This window comes from Echeneis naucrates, chromosome 3 (genome assembly GCF_900963305.1).
Source record: "Echeneis naucrates chromosome 3, fEcheNa1.1, whole genome shotgun sequence".
NCBI classification, from domain to species: Eukaryota; Metazoa; Chordata; class Actinopteri; order Carangiformes; family Echeneidae; genus Echeneis; species Echeneis naucrates.
In genome coordinates this window covers 15,937,566-15,957,129 of record NC_042513.1, presented here as the reverse complement: position 1 = coordinate 15,957,129, position 19,564 = coordinate 15,937,566, and the positions used below count along the sequence as shown (strand labels likewise).

Genomic DNA, 19,564 nt, shown 5'->3' with positions numbered 1-19,564 from the left:
TTCAGATGTCATCAGTTTGTTCTTGAAATTGAAAAGTTTTGGTGCATGTTTGTGACGTTTGTGTGTGCTTTGTTTTTGTTTTTTTACTTTTATTATTACAATGTGTACCTCCTCTGGCTTACTACGTGTTTTTTTGTCGTCGTCGTTGTTTTGTTTTGTTTGTTTTTTTTGTAGTGAGTGTATTGAGTGCAGTTGATATTTACTTCTATTTATTTCTGATGTTTCTTTCTTTTGTTTATTAATCGTACATGATTTAAAATGCTTATTATAAATAAAACGTTTCCTTCAGTGTTAGTGTTAATGTGTAATTAAGGTTGTGTAACTGCAGCAGTGACTTGTTGACACAAACTACTGATCCTCCTTATGTGGACAAGTTATTACCCGATTACCCATCAATCTTGAACACAGCTCACATCAGCTGAAGAGACATAAATTCGCCATCATCCGCTTCATTGTCAATCTGTTACGCGAAAAAATAAGTGGCTCAAAAACATGGAACTGTAAACAACAACACAAATTTCCATCTACTCAACCTCATGTATTAGCACCAGGCTGCCAAAGCCATATCCTCTTACTCTGACTGAGAGTGAATGACAGACGGCAGGAAGCCCGAGACACAGAAATCCTATTATGTGTATGTGTTTGTGTGTGTGTAAATTGAGCTTGCCTCTGTTAGCAGGCAGAGTGTTGTTAAGCCGTGTACGATCAAATACGGAAATAAACCCAAATCTGTGTGTTGGCGGCAACGAATCATCTCCAAGATACAGTTCCATTACAAACACAGAGCAAACACCAACAACACAGGAGCTTGAGAGGATTATTCATTCATAAATACTCTGATGTCCCCTTCTCCCTGACCCGTTTCCTGTTGAAACTATAAGGGCACAACATAACTTAAAAGGAGTTGAACATGAGAAATAGGGGGTACAAGGCCAAATCAGAGGTAACCCACAACCCTGCTGTGATCTCACCCATTTGTTTGTGAAATGCTGATTTGGAAACCTTTGTGTGTAATTTGTTTGTTCACCATCTTGGCCTTTTGAAAACAGGATGGATTTGAGGAGGAGTAAGAAGTCAGATCTGATCTACTCTATACGCTGTCCTGATCTCACAGTCAATCTCACAGCAGACACCCTGTAATCCATGATGTGCTCTACCCTGGAACATCATTTAGAAAATGAACGTCACGTTGCGTTGAAGAAGACTTCAACTTGACACAAAGAACATTAACTAAGTAGGGGACATTTAATGAGGTAAAAAACGTGGCTCTGCAGTTCTGTCTGCTCAGCTCTCAGCGCTTCTGTATCTGAGTCTCTCGAGTTTCAAATATCAGTTTCATGTTAGTGTTTACTCATAGCAAGTCCTCAAATCAACTTTAGCTCACCATGCAAAACACTGGAAAAACATTCGCACGGTGCCAGTGCAGCTCCTGTTACCTGCCCCACCATGACACAGGCCTTCACCTCAGCCGACACCTGGACTGAGTCAGACCAAATCACCAACATCAGTGCAGGACCTCAGCTCTACGACAATGATCTAACCTGTGAAAACAACCCCAACAAGCAGCCGCCTCAATCTAATCATATCTTAAAAGGCAGCAGGCAACTCTGTGCTGAGGAATTATGGGTTCCTAACATCCTGAATGTTCCTCTAATTATAATATTTCCAATGTGGTGACAAATTTACAGGATGTGACAGTGTCTCTATTTGGCGGACCACTGTCCTGGGTCTGCTGGAGGCTGAGCCGGGACTGAATCTTTCATCAGGCCTGACAGTGAGGATCGAGGCAGAGTGATGACGAGGCCAGCAGCTCTCATCCCTCAGGTACAGACGGCGTTTCATCGCTGCATCCATCGCCTGCCTGTCCCGACCCTTGTCTGAAAAATACGACATCCCTGAGACGTTCCTCCATCTTTAACCTTCCATCTCTCTTTATCAATCTGCAGCTCCGTCGTTCTTCAATCTGTCTGTCCAAAAGCTTTTTAGTCACTGACAATGTTACTTGTGAATGAATTTGTGCACCTATGTGTACAGAAAAAGTTAATTGTGGTCGTGGATGGACACGAATTTCAATTTCAAAGTACCATAATACAAGAATGCATGCCGTGTATTTCTGCACTGCACTGTCCCTTTGCTCCTGACTTATGTTAATTATGATGAGAGATCTTCAGACTAAATAATAGGGCTCCGAGTCAAGGACACTTGAGGCTACAGAGTACTTTGGAGAGACTCCCTTTGTGTAAATTAAAACCAAAAAGCAGCAACGTAATCACACTGCAGCTTTCACGTTCAAAGGCCCATATAGTGGGACAGATAGGATGCCTGCCAATTATGCCTGACCTCCCATCAAGAAGCATGAAAGGGCCACAAGGAGCTGTCTCTTCTGGCTGAGAGTAATTGTGGCCGGACTGAACGCAGACAGCAGCTGGCCGAGAGAGGCTGCAAACAGATGGGCAGCACACACACAAATAAACAGGCGTTCAAGAGCAACGTGGCTGCAGACCATTTTAACAAATGTCGTGATTACTTACTATGCATGATGACAATGACCAAGTTAACAGGTAGTGCAGCAGCAATACATTTTGGAACTGCATTGTGTGAATCGTATCTTTTTCACACAGATAAGTGAATACATCTTGACAATTTGTGAATTTCAAAAGTAAAAAACTCAAACCTCCCAAATGTAGATGCCCTTGTCTTCTTAGAGACTGAGACCATAAACTTATCAAGAAATTGTTTGCCGAGGTAGTAAATCAAGTGAGAAGTAGGGACATTTTCACATCTTTTTCAGTACAACCTGTCTTCTTTTTACAACCAGTGAAGTCAGCCGCTGGTGGTCTTTATATAAAATGAAGGTTTAAAATGCTAACATTGGTTCCACCTGTCAGACAAACAGTCCAGGTCCACTTTATGGACAGAGAAATGCTCAGGGCCTGTATTCAGAAAATGAGCTTTAAAACAAGCTTTGTAACCTCACAACAAATCCCCCCTCAGCCGCCTACTAAAGCCCTGGGTACTGACACGGGCATGTTTTACTCTGCTATTCGAGGGAAAAGTTTGGGAATCTGTGAGCGAATATATCGTCTCTAATTACAAATACATTTTTCTTCACTTCTTAAAAATATCAGGCAAATATAAAACAAATTTGAAAACATACCAACATCCATGGGCAGCACAGTGTGTCTACACGTGATCCCTCCGGGTACCCCAACCCTCCCAAAGTCCAAAGACATGAACGTTCAGGTTAATTAGTGACTCTATATTGCCCGTAGCCGTGAATGTGATCTGGCATTGTTGTTTCTCCCCTAATGTCTCTGTATGTTGCTGTGTGTTGCTGTGTGTTGGCCCTGTGACCAAGTGGAAACCTGTCCAGGGTGAACCTCACCCTCGCCCAGAATGCGAGCTGGGATCGACTACAGCACACCCTGCAACCCTGACAGCTGAGGGGTTGAAAATGGATGACAAACAAATTCCATGTGTAAAATGATATTTATATTATTATTGTTCCCTCCAATTTAGAAATCAATTCTGTGTTGCATTTTTCATTGTATATCAATTAAAAAGAGTAAACTATGGGACCTTTCACGTCTGGATGATTTTACACTGACCCACTCTGTCACACAGGGATGTCTCACACCTTCATGTTCAGTGTGTAACAGCATCTTACAAGCAGACATGCTGCCTCATTACACTGAGATCAGTCAGCGGATGTAACTGAGGCTTCTGACCTAAAATGTGAATAGCTTTCGCTGTAATGGCGCATTTCTGAAACGTGCGGCATGCGGGGATTGCAGGAACCAGCATTCTGCAGTCAATGGTGTGTGTGTAATGCGTTTCATCTCCACTCCAGCTTTGGCCTCTGCTACTGTACAGACGTGTCCCACTAACACAGACCCTCTTAGAACGTGGAAGATGCACAGTGTGGTGTCATTGTCACACGTCTTGGCATCTCATTGGCTCTGCCTCAGTGCCGATCAAGCCTTAACGAGTAATTGGGACCAATGACAAACGATTACATCATTGGTTGGATCTGCTTCAGGTTTGGATGGCAGCCAAGGTGTCATCAAAGCTTTTTTTTCCCCCTCTTCCTTGTTTTTGACCTTTCTTGCTGTTTTTTTTTTTTTTATAATCACTGCTTCTATTTTTTTCGTCCTTTGGTATCTTTTAACTCGTATTGTTCTATTTCTGCAAGCTCTCACTTTTCACGGCCCTCCTAACTCCTTCCCCCACTCTTCCATCCCTTCCCCCCTTGGCTTTTATTCATCCTTCACCATACGTACCCCTCCCCCTCTAACTCCATCTTTCACTCCATCCTCCTCTCTGCCCCGTCCACCTGCCTCTCTAGTTCCAGTTTTTGCTTGAAGCATTGTCTTTGTCTGCTTGGCTTGTGTGTGTGTGTGTGTGTTTGTGTGTGTTGAGAGCTGCTGGCAGGCGTCCACATCTGAAAAGAGCTGTATGACTCTCAGAGATGCTGGGTTGTATTTTTAGCTCGGACTCAGGCTCTCCTTTCCTCTCCAGCTTCCTCCTTCAAGAGTCCAGAAAGAGGCTGACCTGGTCCTGCATCCCTGCCTCCGATGCCACGCTCTCTCCAACACCAGAGCAGCCAATGGTTTCAATAAAATCAGCAATATGGACACAGGAGGTCAATGCTGACTCCACTGAAAAGCAAGCAGGCGCTGCTCATGACTCAGGACACTAATTAGATCAGATACTAACAGAAGAATTATTATTCAGAATTTTTTTTTCTGAATAATAAATCTGCAAAAGAACATGAAAGAATTTTATTCATCTGTTGATAACTGACTGTTTTGAGTTTTGAGATATATATAAGACTAGATCCATTATCTATTCCTGTTTTACAGGGCCTTAGGGCCAGTCCCAATACACCCCCTACCACTACCCCTAAATCTCAATTTCAATATCAGAATAATTCTTCCTTTTATGTCTTGTTTATGTCGAAGAGCCATTATTTTTTCAGTGGCGTCAGCATTGACCTGCACAGACAAATAACCATTCATGCCGATGGGCATTTTAGAGAAACCAATTAACCTCATGTGCATGTCTTTGGACCGTGGAAGGAAGAAACCAAGGAACAGGCACTCCACACACAAATCAAAACTTTTTTTTTATAAACCAGAAGAAACCCTCTTTGGAGGAGAATGTGGAGCTAAAGAGCCCTAAAGAGGGCTCGATCTGACATAGGGTACTGTACTCTATCCTGAGAGGCAGGCAGGTCGCCCGGTTAATTAAGAGTCTGTGAATGACATGGTGACCACTGTATGAATGTAACAGTTCTTATATAAAGTCTTTCCTAGTCTTATTGACCATTAGAAGCCCTTTCCAATTACTTTAGGATTCAGTATCCTGCTCATGGTTTCATCGACATATGGACTGGATGAGCCAGGGATGGGTATTAGCAGACAACCTGCTCTGCTTCGAACAAATCATGTTTGGTCTTGTCCCAATCAAGCATGTTCCTTGACATCTGGAGAATATAATCTGTACTCCAGGGCATCCCTGTCTGACCACAGCACTGAGTTCTAACACCTCCCGATACGTATATTGCAATTTTGATTATAATATATATTTGATTGTATTTTACATAACTTCTTTATACAATATATTTTTGATTTGCTCATGGGTGCTTTAGTTGATTTCATTTTTTAGCTCTAATCTTATTTGGTAAAAGGTTGAAGTATTGTTTAATAATTTCTGTTGATTTAATAACAGAGGTGAGTGTGAAGGTGAAGAGTCCGATAAAAATTGTGTCACAGCAGTGCTCCTGGTGTGACACAAAGAGAGAGACTTGTCACAATACATGCATCGTGATTTTCAAATCTTAGATTTGAGTTTTCACTGTTACAGCGATTCGCCGCTCGGAGGCCTGTCCCTGACACATGGCAGTCTGAGTTTTTCTTTTGCCCTTTGTGGCCAACTGTGTGTTGAGCCCATTTCACATGGTGGACCCTGCAGCCCTGTAGTCTATGTCAGCTGCACTAAGTGAGACTGTAGGGGTCCTTTAGCCTGGAGCAGACCGCATCAGCAGGGTCAAGCAAGGGAACTTGACTTGGGCCCCTCCACCCTCTACTCCGCCTCTGTTACTGTGCCTGAGGACAGGAGGGAACGAAAGAGAGAGGATTAGGGAGAAGTGGGAGAGTAGCAGAAATGTAGGGGGTTGATGAGCTCAGGAGTTTGGTGGCAAGAGCAGGGAGGGTGTTTGTGTGTGTGTTTTCAGTGTGAAGGGGAGGATGTTTATAGCAGTACTGACCAGTAACTGCTGGATCTTTCAGCCAGAACAAAGTAAAAGCTGACCTGGACATGAAGAAGACCCTCGCTGCTATCACAGCTGCCGAAGGCGTTCATCACTTTATGACAAATATTGATTCTAACACATTTTATTATGGGCCAATGTAAATTACTTGAGAGGATTATTACTCAGACCGCAGATAAGTATTAACTTCCCTTTTCATATATAGATGTGGTGTACATTTTTTCTGTATTTGATATACTTTTTTTTTTGTCTGCATTTGTCCTCATAGTTTAACACCACAGGGTGTCAACATTACACAGCAGAGACTGATGCAGTTATAGTGTCGCAGCTAAATATTTTATTATTTCAGTGCATGTGTGTCGCCAGCCCTCCCTGGAAGCTGGTTTGTTGATCTTTATTGGGTGGAATGACCTCTGTGTGGCAGGGGGGGCAGTGCTAAACCTCAGTGAGTATGGGGGGGGGATAAAGGACAGAAAAGGTGCAGAAGGATGGACAGAGGAAGGGAAGCAGGTGGTGCTGGTAGGAACTAGTGGAGTGGAGGATGCTGTGCTTTTCCTGCCACCTCGCTCAGGATTAAGAGAGTCCAGAGAGTTTCTGTGCAGATCTCTGCAGAGATGGGAGTCCAGAGAGGTGCAGGTGTCCCAACTGAGGAGCCGAGCCAGATGGGGTACATCATGATGGAATGAAAGAACAGCTCAGCCCATTTTAGGCAGGATTCATTAATTCTTCATGATGTGACCCAACATGAGCTGGCAAATGAAACCACACATTCATGTGGGCATTCCCTAAATATGAGTGAGACCATCACCGGGGCCCAGAGTTGGGTCAGGGGCCCAGGCTCTTCAGGCCTGCTACACCTGTGTGCGAGAGTGGTGTAAATTTATTCTCTCGCTATAATCATTTACAGTCACATAAATTGACACATCTGCAACACTGTAACAAGAAAATGATTCATCAATTACAGTTAAGTTTTTTTCTCAGTTTCTGAGCATATCTTGTGAGCATTTCTCTGTGGACTGAGACCTTTGATATTTTCACTGTACTAATTTAGAAACTAGACTTGATTTATAATCGGACATTTAGACTGTATGTACCTTGAACATCCACCTTTAGTATGGACTAAAGTATGGACGTTTGGCTCAGTGTGAAACTGACAAATTACATCAAGATGGATTCATGAACTGTATGAAAAAAATTACAAATCCTTTTGGAACCTATTGTGCTTTCCCTTTGTCTCATGTGTCAACACTTAGTTTGTACTCGTGTGAACGTCTGCATTCATCCATGCTAACAGACCCCTCCACACACACACGCTCACATACACAACATGGTGTTGAGCCATCTGGCAGGTGGTGTAATGAGGGTCATGACCTCCTGTCAGCCCCCTCCTCCTCCATTACCAGCCTAACACTTTCACAACAACAGGGGGCTGCAGCTTTTCCTGACAGCAGTGGTGAAGCTATACAGTTCTTGATTTCCTCATCATCTATTCACACAATCGCTGATATAATCCACTTTCTCTGCCATACAAGTACAAATCATAGTCTGTTTGTATCAAGGTGGACGTAGACTCTGGGGGTGCAAAGTGAAGCCAATGATGAAGAGCATTTAAACTTGCTTCTCACTTGATTTATTAGTTCAGTAGAAGTTTTTTAATGAGTTTCTGGTCTCAGTCTCTAGTGTGGCTTGGATGGGTAGTGGGTGTGGCTGCTGTTTCAAAAAAACCAAGATGGCCAGCAGATGAATTATGAACTGGAGAGTTTAAAACAGTGGTGAATCAATGGAAGGCATGATGGTGGGTTAAAAGTTGGAGCAAGCCCACACCCATACCAAACTAAAGCTTGATGTTTTTGTCATGATTGAAAAAGGCACAGGAAACTGTCAGCTCTCAGATGCTCATTTTGTTTGGTTAAAACCCAAAGAAGTCACTGAGATTGGTTGGATCTACAGAAAGATTAAGTCCTGTCCAACAGCAGCGGTCGCTCTCGGAGCCCACCCACGCTCCTTTTGTCTTCACACACAGGACAGAGAAACAGAGAAGAGCTACAGGATGCTTTGTGGTTCATCATGATCAACATCCTCATTGTCTCAGAGGACATTTCACACACACATGCTCCACTGCAGCTGTCTGATATAATTATTTCTTATCACACTACTGTTTACTTCATGCTGCTAGAGAATCCACTTGCATCTGCTCATTTTTACCAATAGACAATAAAAAGGTTGCGTGATGGAGCATGGGCGTGTGAAGTTGCTGCATCAGTGACATTGTGCTCAGTAAGTGCTAATGCAATTCAGTCCTGAACCAATGTTCACTTTTATCTTTCCACAGTTTATATCTATTCCTGCTATTTTCACTGCTTCAGACAGACCCTTTGTCTGTTTGAATGAATAAATGAATGAAAGGATGGGTGCAGAATAAAATCAATTCGCAGCCAGTCATAAATGTTACAAAGCTGACAGCAATTAATAAGAATAACAAGCAGATCAGTGACATGAACAGTGTTAGATTAGTTTAACTTCTTTACAGCTGTAGAGAAACTTACAACTAAAAAAAAAAACAACACACATCTGTTAACTTCCAATATTGAAACTGGCAAAATCCCATATGCTGAGTTTCCAACAATGCACATGCCATTTGTACTGTAGACTTTTCATGATAAATCAGCGGCAAGATGTACTGAAGATTCACCCACCTCTTCAACATGAACCAATTTCAGAATAATTCAGATTTACACAACATAATCATCCATACATAACCTTAATAAGTGACAAAAATAATATGCATGTATGATTCTGTTTGTGTATTTTATGCATTTTTTTGGCCCCTGGCATCTCCAGGAGCAGGTCCGGGCACTGAGAACAGGCTACAACTCTATTCAGCTAATTAGACACAATAAATTAGTAACAAAAAAAATTTGTGTACGAGTTAACATCGTTGGCAAAATGCAGGTGAAGGCTCAACAGAAAGCTGCGGGACCATGAACATCCACAGTCCACTGCTGCTGTTGGCAGCTAAAAAAGGTTTATCAGGAAATTATTTTGCATGGTATTATTAACTTAACTACTAATGCGTAACCTCTAGGCTTTTGTTTGTGTGACTTACACTTATAGTGTGTCTTCCTCTCTTTGTCTCTCACACACACACACACACACACACACACACACACACACACACACCCCCCCACTTGGAATCCAAGCTAAGCAATGAATTGCACAAACATTTTCACGACTAATGTATTGCAGCCAGGATCGTATTTCTCCCTCCAACAACACTGGCAACACTAATGAGGCCTTAACGTATGTGAGTGTGTGTTTTTTGTGTATTTTTGTGTGTTTACTGCAGAGTGGCTGCAGCCAGTCTCTGCTGTAATGCAGCACTGCAGCCAAACAGTACCCACACCACACTGCAGGTTAGAGACAGAGCACTCCCTGAAATACTGCAACAGAGACACACACACACAATGCCACAGTGCATGCACTACTAGCTAGTGTGTGTGTGTGTGTGTGCGCACGTACGTGTGTACAAACATGAACTACCAGTGAAGTAAGTGTAATGACATTTCTCACACCTCCCTCTACCCCTGCCCTTTAATCTGATTATGCCACACGATTGGTCGTTTCACTGACCCTGCAGTCTTCAGAGGATGCGGCTCATCAGCACGCACCAACACTGACGCGCCATCTGTGTGGACTGGGTGCCTGTTTGGACGTGGGGAAGGAGTTCTTCCATAGCCCAGAGCATCTGTGTGGCCCACCGCAGAGACCTGCTGCTGTAACAGGACATGATACAGCAATGGCTGCAGCCGGCCTGCCTCTGACTGTCCCTAGCGCTCATGGGTAATGCTAATGAGCAAAGTGCAAAAAACCTAATTAAGGCTTTGTAGCTAAGTAGACTCTTCATCCATGACCGCATCCTCTTTGCCGTGAAATTCCAAAGTGAAATCGCTTGGTACCAAAAGCACTTCCATCATGCACTAGTCAGGGATTTTAGAGGAAGGAAAGAGCAGAGTTTATTTATCTAATACAAGATACCGGAAATTCCATATTGCAACGAAATGAAGTGTGAGTCGAGTATGGGCACAGGCCGGATCAGAGAGGGGAAAGTAAAGCAGCTCTTCACATGGTAATTTCCTCTGCTTCCCTTCTGGACGCTGTAAATGCTGACTCAGGGGGAAAGTCCAGATTGCTTTTGGAAAAGGATGAAGTGAGTTTTAGCGGGAAAGAGAAGAGGGATTTATGTCCAATTTCATTAAGTTTTTGGCTGAGGGAAGAGGGCTGCAGGACCATAAGGGGCTTATCTGAAGCCATAACTCATTCCCATTTGATTACTGACTGATTGAGGCATTAAAGTGGCCTCTTTTGAATATGGCATAATGTTAAGATATTTCTGCTCAAGATATCAAACTGGACAGTAAGTGGGTCTGGATTCAAGAGGGATGGAAGATAAGTGGCAGGACGGGTCGAAGTGATGACCCTCATGCACGGTTTTTACAAAGTGATAAAAAGAAAGTCATTTGCACACCTAGGCTGTTGACCTCATGTGTGTAGCCCCCTTATTTGACTGACAGAGGGGACCTGAGCAGGAGCCATCTCTGCCTGCTGTCAGATGGACTCTCGCATAGTTCGTGCGTGTGGTATGAATTGGCTGGATACAGTGAAACTGTTAAGAAGCAGCAGTAAAGTGGACAGCCATCAGCGTTCCTGATGATGTAATCCTCAGGTGATGCCTGTTGACCTTTTAAGGCTTACATTACTAAATATTTCACATATTCATAATCACCACAACTAACTGTATATGTCACCTATTAAAGACTGTAATACAGAGCTATAAGATTTTTTCTCCAATTTATAACCAAAGAGTTTGTGTACACAGAAAGTTCTACACGTTTCAGTCATTTAAGAGCTGATGTGACATTTCTGTGACTATCTGAACATTAGTTCTGCTCATTCCTTTAAGCAGTAATGATGAGAAATCATCTTCAAAGTTAATAACTTAATGTAAATATCTTATAGTCCATATCTCTCTGTCTGTCTGTTCTGTCACAACTATAAGCTCAAACCAACTTCTCAATCTGAGACCAGAAAAATATGGGATCGATCACATTTACTTTGGGCATCCAAACAAATGACAGGCCTCTGATTGAGACACTGATGGGCTATGACATCACCATCACCATTGGAGCCAACAGCAGAGTCTGACGTACAGAAATGACTCACAACGTCACTTAATGGTGAATGAGATTCAATGGGTCATTTCTAGGAGTGTGCCAAAAAATTGATTCATATATGAATTGGGATTCTCATCATCATCAGAATCGATTTAAAATGTCCCAAAATTGATTTAAAAAAAATCTGCAGACTGTCTGCAGGACGTCCTGATGTCACCACGGAGCCGGTTCTGGAACATACACATGCGCAGTAAGAACCAAAACAAGGAGGAAACTACAATAATAGAGGAAAGAGAGATTCAACCGGACCCATCCTCGTTGAGGGCATATATTTTGACTCATTTTGGTTTTTACCTAGAGCCCTATAAAATCTGTCATTTTTTCCCATCTTCGTTCCCCCCTCCCAGTTTCTCTATGGAGGGGTCCCGTTTCTCATCTGAAGGGGTCCGTTCACTGGTCTAGTCTGGTCTAGTCTCTGAAGGGGTCCGTTCTCTGGTCTAGTCTGGTCTAGTCTCTGAAGGGGTCTGTTCTCTGGTCTAGTCTCTGAAGGGGTCCGTTCTCTGGTCTAGTCTGGTCTCGAGTCATCGGAAGGGTCCAGTCTCTATGTTGTTGATCACTGATAGAAGATCAGCTACACCACTTTTCCTGCTGCAGGGCCCCTTACATCTCCACCTTAACAGGTGCTGCAATCACAGTGAGTGTTGGTGATTAGACTGATAAGAGTGGCCAGCGGGATCCCCAGACCTCATCCCACTCCAGCGGATCAAAGCAACGACATCATCCATGTTATATCGCACACTCTCAACAGGTGGCACTGAAGCCAATCAAAGAAAAAAGTGGCAACATAACCCACACTTGCACACCCACATATCGAATTCATTGATTCACCAGTGTGCTACAAGTTTACTGCTAACAAAAAATAATAATAATAATCTGCTGAGCTTCTGCATAATCAAGCTGTGCACATGCTCTGTGGGAGCTGATTAAAGCTCTAACCCACCACAACCTGCGACAACATTATCACAAACAAAAGGGACTGGGCATCAACTCAGGATGCAACAATGTTGCTGTGCGTTGTGAGCACTACAAGTGCTGTGACGCAACACAGACACCCCAGCTCACATATCATATCAACAACAAACATCACATCATCATTTCACATTTCAGTATATCTTTGTCTCGTCAGTGAAGGAGAATATGCAACTGAAATTACGATCTCTCTTCTTTTTACCCCGGTTTTTTTGCTCTTTAAATCTGGGGAACATGACGTGAAGACCGGGGAGTCTCTGTTGCACTACAATATTTTATTTTCTAATGCAGTTTATATTTTTTAAAAATCCCAAAGTGCTACAGTGTAAAACAAAAATGCAACATTAAACAAGCAATCAAATACAGTCCAAAGCAAAATATTTTTATGTTTAGCAACAAAATCTATAACACAGGCATCAGCATATATCTAATATTAAATAAATTTGGTCATATGCCGAATTTGATAACAAACCCAAGAATGAAATTCATAATAAATGGTGCACAGCCAAACCAACTCAACTGCTGAAATAGATCATATTCTCGAAACTGCCAGGGAGCCCTAAATTTTCTCTAACATATTTTATAGGCCAATACTGGTACCAGCGGATGTCTCATATCAAAGGATTCTGGATCACAGACAAAGGAGACTTGATATCCATTAAATTTCCACAATCATCACAGCATTAGGACAAAGTGTGAAGACGTGACACATCCCCACACAGCCGCTTGTGTCTTCAGCCACCTAAATATTTCAACAGCAGCAGCGCAAGAAGACCCAATAATGACTGACAGCCACAGGCAAGATGACGGCAATCTCAACTAACTCCACTCAGTCTGCACAACGCTCAAGGCAACCCCGGAACCGACAAGCACTGCATCCCTATTTGCATGTCTGTGTGTGTGTGTGTGTGTGTGTGAACCACAGGCAACCGTGGCTCCAGCTAATTGAATCACACCAACAGTATCTCTGAGTTGAGCCACACACACACACACACACACACACAAACAAACGATAAAGAGACTTTATTCTTCCTGTTCCCACGCCATCAAAGATTATATTAGTCTGATGTGAAAATAGCTTCTTTGTTTTCTTGCATCGTTAATTTGCTCAGCAGTTCTAGGAACAGCGTTTAGTGTGGTCTGTTTTTAATCCCCACCGGAGCTACTCTCAATGAATCTCTTCCTCCACTGAGCAACATGATACCAACACCGACTTCAGAGGTGAGACAGAAGTAATTTCAGCTTGAAGCAGGACACTGAAAGGGTCAAAGGTCAGAGAAGGCTGTGGCACTGTGCAGGTTTCTGAGCCACAGACCTGTGATTTTGGGCCATAGAAGTAGGATCCCTGTTTAAAGGGGGGGGGTTGGTCCTGTATGTGTCCTGAGATTAGAAGCTGACAACAGCAGACATCAGAGCATTAAACTTAGTATTCCAGCAGCAGGATTCACAGACAGACTTAGCTATAGCACTAGGCGAGCGATGTAAGGATTAAGAGTGATAGGGAGAGAGGGAGAGAGGGAGAGAGTGAGAGAGAGATGGGGGGTAATCATTGTTTAATGGCTCAGGCGAATCCCTCCCACCCCCCATACCCCCACTTCTCAGGCTGAGCAGAGGGGCCACGCTGATCTGAAGCAAGCATACTTCCAACCAGTCACAGAGGAGAGCATTCCTCGGGTTGCCGTGGTAACCAAGCCCTCGGCCGGGAGAGAGAGTGTGGGAGAGAACAATCCAAAGAGATGTACTGTATAGAAAAAGAGGGAGACAGGGAGAGAAGGGGAGGAGGAGGAGGGTGTTTGACACAAGCCATAATTTTGATTATTACCCACCCTCCGTCCCTCCAGCCTGCAGACAAACCCTCCCCACAGACCTCTCTCCACCAGCATCATCCCCCCACTCCACCCCCATGTTCTCAAGCTCGCTCACAACTACTCTGTTGAAATATATAATCCAAAGATTCTCATTTTCTGTGTAATGCTTGGTTATTTAGAATTCATACCATTATTTATTTTTATTATTTTTATGTTCAATGGCAACTACATAAGAGGAATGAAAACAGTAAAAAAAAAAAAAAAAAAGTAAAAGTCTTAAAAAAGTGAGGGATTAAATCTAATAAATTAAATATGGATTAATATGGTTCCAATGAGCAATTAAAGGAGCAGGAAACCAGCTATTTTATTTCCCAAAAAATTACAGCAATAATTGTTTCCTTTATTGAAGCAGGTGAAAAAAAAATAATATTGTACCCTAACTCTGTTGACAACCTGCAAGCATCCCTACTGCATCAGCTTGTTCAGTTTTATGGGATTTTGTGTTATTAAACTAAATTATATTAAAACTGTCTCGCTCACTCTTTTTCCTCCTCTATATGCAAATGTGGTGCCGTAAATATTTTCTGTGTTGTTTTATATTTGTGCAGCAAAATGAAGCCAACCTAGGACGTCCAATAAAACACAGTGCTACATGCACACTCAGACACACACGTACATGGTAGTTGCATACATATGCATACATACGCTGTGAGAGTGATGGGAGTGTTACCACCTGCAACCTGCTGATAATGCAGCTGTATTTCAGCCACCTAAAGGCAGCCATCTGTGCTGAGCTCTCCCTGCTGCCTACACCACCCCCCCCAAACACACACACACACACACAAGCTGTAGGCCTACTCCTCTATCGGGGCAGAGGGACCACAGTCTTTAGGACGGTCCACGTCAATAACATGACACTTTCATTATAACACAACAGGGACAAACACAGATGCACACAATACACACACACACCTCTCAAAGGGGATAGAGAAGTAAAAAAGTAAATGTGTCCTTGTCTCCTTGCTTTAATTTCACACTCAGTCAGGGGATTGTGTTGAAGCCTGAAACCTCTTAGTGAGCTGTGTTTCTTTTAGTAGCGTCTTCAGCCCTAGGGGCTTGGATGATAAGATAGGATGATGTATTTTTCTTCATCAAGCTGAAACATAAATTTAAGATGTATGCTGTTAGAAATCTGCTAACAACTGTTAACAAGCTCCCTAATATCCCTGAGCCTGCCACTGTTTACTAATTTCACTTAATTTACTATTCACAACTGAATTTAAGTTTTAGTTCTCCGTTATGAGAAATTTATTTTTCTGTTGTGACAAAAATAAAAAAATGTGATCATTTACTCTCCATTGAGCCACAGCCAAACACATGGAGGGTTCTCACATCAACACTTCAACTTCTTGGTGACCAACAAAGTGTAAAATGTTTGTCAAAGAGACAGCATTCAGAAAAGAAAGAGGACAAGGGCAGGAAAAGATTGGCAATGATGAAGAGAGCTGCCATTGTCACAGGAGGAGGAATGAAACCATGACAACCATCCACGCTGTCGGCCAACGCTTGGAAAATGGAAAAAAAAAAAAAAAAAAAAAAAGGTTACTTCAACCCCCTCCCAACACAACACACACCCTCACACACATGAAAACAGACTAATTGTTCAGAGTCAGCACAGCCTTTCGCCATTCAGTCTCAACCACCACATACACCATGAAGGCATTGTTCCCACTGCACGCTTCTAATATCTAACCACTGAGTTTCAGACACACAGCAGCAGTCGCTTCACGTCACTTCTCTCTGAAGACACAACAAAATGTTTCGTATTTTGTCTTGAGTTGGCATGCTATGTTTTGTTTCATTCACAAGGCCTTGAATTATGTTTATTTTTAATAATTTATTTGTATGTAACGTTTTAACTGTTTCATCTGTTAAATGTCAGAAAGTAGTGTAAAGTTCCCAAGAGGAAAAAAAAAAAAAAACAGTAAATCTTAATTTAAAGAGCAAAATATTTTTCCAGTTCTGTTTAGTAAATAATTTAGCTCTTAAAATTAAACACCTGGCACTAAAGCCAACTGTGTTTGCCGACAATTTTAGATTGATTTATTTAGATTCAGCTCAGAATGTTGCAGCTATCTTTGCTGTTACTGATCTTTCAGTTCATGCGTTATAAAAAGTCTGTCTCAGCTTCAACAGCTCACGTAAGATGCAGTCAGATGATCTGATGCATCACGTATACGATTTTAGCGTACTCATTAAAATTGCACTGTAGTTTACTGTGATTAAGTTGCTTGTTAATATTCAACATTTGGTAATATGAAAAAAAAAATATGATGGCCGAAACATAAATGTGTGGAATTTTCTGATTGGTGGATTTCACTTTGGATGATGAGAACAAGGAAGGCTGCTCATATTCTGTCTATATTCCTGTAAAAAAGCTTATTTTTTCCGATAGGAAGCCATCGACATGTTGACGTTCCTCAAAGGTCCGGAAAATATTTCATATTTGGTCAATATGAAGATATATAGACTATACTGCAAATCAATGACTGTGATTTATTTGGTGGAATTTTACTCAGAAACAGATGGTGTTCTCCTTTGTGTATTAAACTGTATCAGCAATCCATTATACACGCACACACACACACACACACACACACACACACACACACACACACACACACACACACACAGAGCGTGGGCTTGCTCTACACTTGTGGAAGTGATATACAGGCATCCCTGTCTGCCAGCTCAGCATCACAGCCTTCGATTCATACTAACAGCCTCCAACAAGGAGATGATCACTCTTCATCTTCAGGCCGCTATTCAGCCACCTGCACACACACATACACACACGCCTCTGCACACGGTCTCTACATCTCCATATTTTTAACCGTTAACTGATTCACCACTAGGGTAACTGGACAGTTGCTCGGGGGCCCAGGACTGCTGGAGGGTCCAGGGCAGTGAGGACACAATAAACATACAGATATAGCGAGCCTGGCGCAGTAGAGTGTTCTGTAGTGGGTTCAGGAAAGCTTATGTCGACAACAGCTCAGCTAACATGGAGCTAATCTGATCTTCAGTGTGACTTTTCTTCTTCAGCCGTTAGAAGAGCTAACATTAGCAGTTAGCACAGAGAGGCGTTCACAGCAGCCTGTAACGACAGTCTGTTAGCCTCAGAGTCTCCACGCTACACAAAACCAGAAGATGTCTCTCAGCTAAATACGCCATCTCATTATTTAGGAGTAAAAGCTGTTCATTTTTGCTATTGTACAAGCACCATAAACTTCCTCAGTCGGGATTCTAAAAAAGCTCATTTTCATTATTTCTCCTCTTCTTCCTCTTGTCTCAGGATGTCCTGTGGTGATTGGACACTGAAGTTCCTTTTTGTTATCATGTTGCATTTGAATGTTGGTGCACAGAAACATCACAGGGCAATGTTCCTGTTTGCTCATGTGTCATATGGTCCAATGGTTCAGTTGCTTCTCAGGAAAGTTGTTTATAGGACAGAAAGTTGAGATTGGCCAAGTGGAGCAGTGGATGGAAACAGTGTGCTGAACTGCACCTTCAGTCTTCCATGGATTCAGTTACTATAATGAATCTTATAGGAGAAGAAATTGAATTATCTGTGTGTCTTTTCGAAAGTTAAGCACACACACCACTGCAGCGTTATTTCATCTGCTAAATAGAGCTATTGTGTGATTAATACAGCAGCCGCTACGGAGGCAACTACAGTCAGAGTCTAGCAGCCAGCTAATTGGTTTGTTATGAATAATTCACCAACCAAGGGAACAGAGCAGTGAACGAGTCCTACCTGCTGGAACACCTTGATCACTTTTGGCTGCATGTGATCACAGATGGTGGTGATGGGGGTGGGAGTCTGAACCTGAGCCGTCCAGACGGCGTAGCACGTACAGAAACAAATCACTGTGACAGTCACACTGGAGAGGAACAGCTGAGTCTGTGCTGCTCATCAGTGAGACAAGAGGGGGTTTCTGTCACTATGTTTACCCTCGCTGATATGAATGGGAAGGACAAAATCTGCACAACTAACTGCAGCCTCCAAAAAGATCAGAGGTATCAATGTGTTACTAAATGAGATTAAACCTGAACTAATTGATCACATTAGTTTTAGCTGGGTGTCCTCAACAAACTGGCAACGCTACTTAATATTGCAGCTCAACATTACACTTGTGGTTGGCTTTTCTCTGCAGACCAATGATTACCGTCCAGCATTTTCTCCGTTAGATGTAAGTCAAGGGTAGCCTAGAGAACAGAAAACCTCTTATATGAAGATACTAAAAATGAAGCCTCACCTCTCAGACACACTCCTGACTTAACCTGACAAGATTTCTACCAGCATGACTCATGAAATACTTGACAAAAAAAGATGTAAATGCCAAAATGTAAAACATCAGCCAGCCTGCCATCTTAACCCTCTGAGAGCAGGTCCAGAGAGGAGCCCAGCACACTGCATCACCGAAACACACATGCAGAAGTGTGTGATGTTGCAGCTGCAGTGTGTCTGTCTGAGCCCATCAGCCGAATGAAGTGTGTGTGTGTGTGTGTGTGTGTGTGTGTGCAGGGACCGGGCAGTGCAGCATCACTGCTCTGTCTCTTCTGCAGAGAGCGGGCCCATGTGACAGACGGATGCTATAACAGAATTGGAGACAAGAAAAAAATATCACAAGGGCCCATTAACACCGGGCCCTCTCCGCCTGACATCCCAGATTAAAGACACACTACCACAACCACCGTCATCTTCGTCAGCTGCATTCAGCACAGCCGCATCCCGCAGAAACATCCGCAATCGTCATGAATGTCTCCTCTCCCCGCATCCAGCAGCGCCCCGCCTCAGGAGCGCGGTGCTGCGGGGAGCCTCGGGGAGTCCCGGGCAGCAGCACAGAGCGGGCTCTCACTAACCTGTCTGTCCTTTGCCCAGCGTCTTCTCCAAGCGGTACGGTCCCACATAGTTGGCGTAATGCCCGCTGTTGGTGTCCTTGCCCGACGATGACATTTTGTGGCGTGGAGTGACTGGCGGGGATTAGTTTCTTCTCTCCCGGGTGTCTGTGACGGGAGAAGCGCAGCTCCGCGGGGCAGTGGAGTTCGCCTCGGTCGGCTTTCCCGTGTCTCTGCCTGCTGCTCGCCGCAACACTCGCCCCCCCCACCACCACCACCCCGCCCCCCAAGTCTTGTGTGCGTGCTTGCGTGCGTGTACGTGTGCGCGCGTCCGTCTCCGCGGGCGCCCCTCCGCTGGTCCGGTCCTCGGTGCGACTCAGATG

The 19,564-nt window shown here is 43.3% G+C and overlaps 1 protein-coding gene across 1 annotated transcript in view; it reads right to left on the bottom strand.

Annotated features, from left to right (window-relative positions):
- The window catches only part of LOC115040833 (serine/threonine-protein kinase BRSK2-like), a 94,944-nt gene extending 75,645 nt beyond the window's left edge, over positions 1 to 19,299 (bottom strand). The window contains exon 1 of the mRNA XM_029497892.1: positions 19,206 to 19,299. Within this exon, the coding sequence (XP_029353752.1) occupies positions 19,206 to 19,299 (94 nt within the window). The remainder of the gene's footprint in view (positions 1 to 19,205) is intronic.
- Between the last annotated feature and the right edge of the window lie 265 nt (positions 19,300 to 19,564).